The 5,558-nt window shown below is 45.3% G+C and overlaps 1 protein-coding gene across 1 annotated transcript; it reads right to left on the reverse strand.

Moving 5' to 3' along the window:
* Positions 1-2,717: 2,717 nt before the first annotated feature.
* Positions 2,718-3,692, reverse strand: LOC142014070 (mas-related G-protein coupled receptor member H-like). The gene has a single exon (XM_074996093.1). It carries the CDS (start codon positions 3,690-3,692, stop codon positions 2,718-2,720), a length of 975 nt encoding a protein of 324 aa, XP_074852194.1.
* Positions 3,693-5,558: the final 1,866 nt, after the last annotated feature.

A 5,558-nucleotide genomic window follows, 5' to 3' on the forward strand; every position in this document is an offset into this window, starting at 1 on the left:
TGCTGGCCCTCTTACAGACACGTGCTCACACACCTCACTCTGGGAGGAGACAGACAGGAATCAGAGAGCAGGACATATCGAGGGCTGCCCCTAGCTGGTCATGCCAGCCTCTGGAGCAAGTGCTGACCAGATCCCATTGAGCCTGAGTGACAGATTTATAGCAGGAGAAAGCCAGGGGATTTCTGGTGCAGAGGTGACTGAGCCAGTCTTTCTTGTCTGGACACCTCAGGGCACAAAGGAACATGCATTTCAGAGCCTGGAATCTCCTGATGAAGGAGGACTGAGATGTGGAGAGGCCCTGGGATGTCTAAAAGTGGTTACTGCCGGTTTGTGTGAGCCCATTGGTAGACCTGTGCAGGGAGGGAGCCCAGGGCTGGGCTGGCAGGGCGGCTGTGGGTCAGAACTGCGGGGGACTGGCACAGGGTTGGAGGGCAGGAGGGCCCAGGGCTGGGATATCATGGGGCTGAGGAGAATCATCAGAGTTCAGAGGGAGTTGGCCAGAACTGAGCAAGCTGGAAAGTACCAATCATGATGAAGAGTGGTGTTTGAGGCTTCCAGGTCTGGAAGAACAGGGAGCTGCCAGTCTGGATTGAGTGGGAACCCAGAGGCTGGTATGTCAGCGGAGCTGTGGGTCAGATGAAATGGGCACACAGTCACATGTAAGTTAGAGAGCCCTTCAGGGCCTGGACTGAACCCAGTAACACAGACTGAAACCACATCCCCTCTTAGTCCCTGCTCTATTTGGGTCAAAAGGGTTAAACTGATATCATCCTATTGCCAATACATTGTTACCTTTGGAATGAGGGAATACTACAACTGGAAATACAACCCCAGGGAACACAACAGTGCAGAGTGTCGTCTTGCAAACACTCAGGGATTGTAAATGTCAGCAGGCAGGACACAAGTGTATCCAATCTCTCACCACAGTGAAAGTGACGATGATCTCAGAGCTGGGCTCCAGGTACTCTCGAGTTCTCCTCCCATGTTGACCACTGCCTCACTTTGCATTTTTAATAGAGGTTTGCCTACACTTGAAAATTAATCAGAATAAGGCAGTGTGTGAATTGAAAGTGGATTAACAATGCCTGCATAGCTCTATGTGGGGACATTCTTATTCTGGAATAAGAGAGCCTTCAACTGAGTTAATTTAATTCACTTCCAAATTGGATTAAACTAATTTGAAGTAAGGAACTAATTGCAGAATAGGATAACCCACACACACTTAATCAGGAATAGCCATTCCAGAATACTCCCTTGTAGAGATAAGACTTTAATCAGCTCCCTTTTATCTGTATCCTGTCCCTTTTTTGGAAAGTAGAGGCAATAGTTATTTCCCATGGAACTGTCCTGAGAGTTAATGAGTTAAAATATGAAGTGTGCATTGCAAGTACCCAAGATCGTAGTCTTAGAGAACCACTCCTAGGAGCGTGTTTATCACCAGTGATGTATTGTTCTGAAAAATGATGCTCACTCATTTTTGATGATTCTCATCCAACCTGCAGATGCAATGAAATTACTGCCTATGTGAAAACCAGCAGCTTCTTGCAGTAGGTGATATGAGGGCTAACATGCTTTGTTGTATTATTGTGTTGTTGTGTCCTTTCTCTCTAGTCCATTGTGCTTTGTAATCAGAACAATGCACACGGAAGTGTATTTTCTCAGCAGCCTAAACCAATCCATAGGGCACCACCTGAAAATGCTAAACTCAGTGGCACATGAAGCTGCTCTCTTTTATCACAGGTAAATGCTGAATCAGGAAATGCTACAGCTGCCAGCATAAGAACTAAGAATGGTCATACTGGGTCAGACCAAAGGTTCATTAAGCCCAGTATTCTGTTGTCTGACAGAGGCCAAATGCACCAGAGGGATGCGTGATCCATCCTGTTACCAATTTCCAGCTTCTGACAAACAGAGCTTCCGTGCCTGTCCTGGCTAACAGGGTGCCCATCCTGCTTATTCTGCACAGGGCAGAAAGTGTGAATAAAAAGTTAGAAGATGAATTTGCTTTTAGATACTTTTATAATTTACCCAGTGAAAAGTAAACAGACAGTAAAACAATAACACCACCAACAAAAATCCTCACTTTCTTTGCCCAATGGAAAGCAATTAAAAATATTGAAAAGTGGGGAAAAATCCACAATTTCAAATCAATCCCTTCTGTTGGCACTGAAATTTTTGCGTGACCAATTTTGATTACTGACAAAACCCTATTTTCCAATGAAAAAACTATGGGAATTTTTTTGAATCATTCTATTTCTCATTATTAAAGTGCTGCGGCATTAAATGGAAGTGCCCTTGCAAGGGTAGCGTCCATTTATAAGAACATAAGAACAGCTGAACTGGGCCAGATCAAAGGCCCATTTAGTCCAATATTCTGTCTTCTGAGAGTGGCCAATGCCAGGTGCCCCAGAGAGATGAACAGAACTGGGAATCACCAAGTGATCCATTCCCTGTCACCTCTTTCCAGCTTCTGAAACACAGAGGTTAGGGATGACATTTCTACCCATCCTGGCTAATAGCCATTGTCGGGCTTATGCCCCGTGAATGCATCTTGTTCTTTTTTAAGCCTTGTTGAAGTCTTGGCTTGCATAGCACCCTCTGGCAAAGAATTTCACAAGTTGACTGTGTGTTGTGTGAAGAAATGGTTTCTTTTGTTTCTTGGAAACCTGCTGCCTAGTGATTTTATTGCACATGCTCTGTAGGTTTCCTAATGCTGTCTATTTGATATGTATGGTGGGCCTTTTCTCTTGTGATTCAGCCTCTTCCTTGAAGATTCTCTGGAAAACCTCCCTGAGGGGCTCTCTTATTTGCTGTCTCCCATGTCTCCCGATGAAGACGTAAATGAAGGGGTTGATGCTGCTGTTTAGGCAGGGCAGCAGGATAACTAAAGACATGACGAAGAGGTGTATCGTGGTCTCTCTAAGGAAAGCCATCATCACAATGACTTGGAATGGAAGGGCAAACACAAGGAAGAAAAGGATGGTGACCATAATGACGACATAGAGCTTTGTTGGTTGGTGTTGCTGAGAACTACACCGGATCTTGATGAACAGGGTCAGGCTGGACAGAATCATGAGCGGAGTGAAAACCAGGAAGCTCAAAACACAGCTGAATATCGTCATTTTGGAACATTCATAGTCAGTGATGCAGAAGTAGCACTCCAGGCTGGTCACCAGGATGGAGAGCACCCAGAGCAAAGTGCATACTGCAGAAGACAAGTTTTCTGGCCTGTGACATCGGTGCCAGAAGGGGAAAAGGACAGACAGGCATCTCTGAACGCTGATGGCTGTCAGAAGATACAAGCCGGTGTTGTACGTAAACAGCGCCACCCACTGGATTGCATTTATGATGACAAACCCTCCATGAAAGTCCATGTGTATGTATACAACAATAGCAACCAAGAAGGCCACCATGCACAGGAGGAAACCAAAGTCAGCGATGGCCAAGTTGAGGACGTAGACCGTGAAAGGGTTCTTCTTGAGGCAAAAGCCGAGGACCCAAAGAACGATCCCGTTTCCCACCAGCCCAACCAGGCAAATGAACAGAGAAATGGAGCTGAGCACAAGAATAGGAATGAAACATCTGTCCCGATCGGCATCCAGATCTGTGTCATTAATAGACTCATTAAATAATACACAGTAATGCAGGTTTATGTGTCCAGGAGGCAGGGATGCTGTAAAAAGCTCAGTCATGTTGAAACCTCTGCTGTGGAGTAATAATTTCCAGCTCCCTCTTTATCTCTCTCTTGTAAACACACCTGCTTGTAGAGATCAGAGGCACATGTATGAGTGACTGCTGGGCATGGTAGGAGCTCAGAGTTGCCAGTAATTACAGCCCCTCCCTTCACTCCTCAAATGAAATACCCAGATACGTCTCAGTGTTAATTGGAAATACTCAGAGGTAAATACGTAGGGGAGATGTTATGGGATTTCTAGCGCAGAGGGTAGTAGACAGGTCTTCTTTGGCAACCTCAGGGCAAAAGAGAAAATAAAAGTCAGAGGCTGCAGTCCTGAGCAATATTGCCTCTAACTTTTTTCATCTATGAGCAGAATAAATTTCGCTATGTACAGCACCAATAGAAACACACACTGCTGGCTGTGGGTGCTCTGCCAATCAGCTGGCTGGCACCTGAATCTCTCCTGGGTAGCTGCCCAAGCACTCAGCTTACAGGGAACACTGGAGAAGATTGGGAATGAGATAGCAGAGAAGCCTTTGTGTATTGTGCAGAGAAAAGGGGTGGGAAAAAGCATGGCTGCAGGTCAGGGTGAGACACCGGGAAAGGAAGAGATACAGAGCCCCAGGTTGCCATAGTAGGGGAAATGTGGGATGACCTTTGAGTCAGAATTAAAACATTTTGGTAGGACAGGGGCAAAGCCCAGATCTGGAATACCAGAGAGCTGGAAGTTGGGACTGAGGGACCTGGGCAGAGCTTTGGAAATGGAGGGAAATGCTAAAAACATCAGATGGCTGGAAAAAGAATAATTTCCCCTTACAAAATGCTCACCTTCCCTCTGGCGCTCTGAGGTTTGAATGACCGTTTTGCAGACGCTGTGGTGGAGCAGATCTGCTAGAGAAATTCTTTACTGCTTGCTTCTCATGAGCCACTTCAGGCAGAATCAATCCCTTGAATATGTTGCAGCACAGTAATTGTTACAAAGAGAATCAGAAAAGAACCTGTAATTCCCTTGTTCCATGTCCAACAAGTCAAACCAGCCCTGAGTTCTGGCTGCCAAATCACATGTTGACAAGATGTAGAGTCAGACACAGCAATCTTTTTGCAACAATTTCTTCTGTTTGTTGTGGTAAGATCTCATAAAGTTGGAAGCAGGGCAGAGCTACATTAGTTGCTTCTTATCTCTAGGCAAAGAAAACTAACTAAACAGGTTTCCTAACCTATCAGATAGGCACCTGAAAAATCAAGACCATCAAGTATTTGAAAAAGGAAATTCCATAGCGAGTCAGAGAGCTTCTGAACTTTCAAGCTGCCAGCTGGCATTTCAAATTCTACTGCTGAGAACTGACCAAAGGACAACTCCCAAGCCCATTCACTGCTAATGGCAGGGAAGCCTTCTGCTTGGGGGGACATTACAGAGAGACGTTTCTCATGGTCATGGGAGACACCCTCTTCTTATGGCCAGGGACATGGTTGGATCAATCATTTTATATCCTCAGACATGGAATACCGATCTTCCATGTTGGAAGAAATAGTGGGAATAGATCTGGACAATCTTGTCGTCTGAAACTGATAGCTTCTGTCGCAGAGATGTTCTAAAGATGATTGTTATTATTCCTATGGGAGCACAGCGGAGCCTCAGTCACAGACCAGCACCCTATGGTGCTAGGGGCTGTGTAAACAAAGAACAAAAAGGTTCTGTCCCAAAGAGTTTATAAGTTAAATAGGAAAACAATGTTAAGGGAAATAGAGTCAGAGAGAGGATAAAAACCTTGTCCAAGTCCACAAAGTAGACTAGTTGCAGAGCCAGGGGTGGATGTGAGGTCTCCTGGTTCCCATTTGAGTCAATACTAGACAGTGAAAACCTGTTTGAGATGAAAAACTT

The sequence above is a fragment of the Carettochelys insculpta genome, chromosome 6 (genome assembly GCF_033958435.1).
Source record: "Carettochelys insculpta isolate YL-2023 chromosome 6, ASM3395843v1, whole genome shotgun sequence".
Taxonomy (NCBI): domain Eukaryota; kingdom Metazoa; phylum Chordata; order Testudines; family Carettochelyidae; genus Carettochelys; species Carettochelys insculpta.

Bases quoted from the DNA above. Each gene is read 5' to 3' on its own strand.
- LOC142014070 (XM_074996093.1), bottom strand. From the start codon at position 3,692: ATGACTGAGCTTTTTACAGCATCCCTGCCTCCTGGACACATAAACCTG.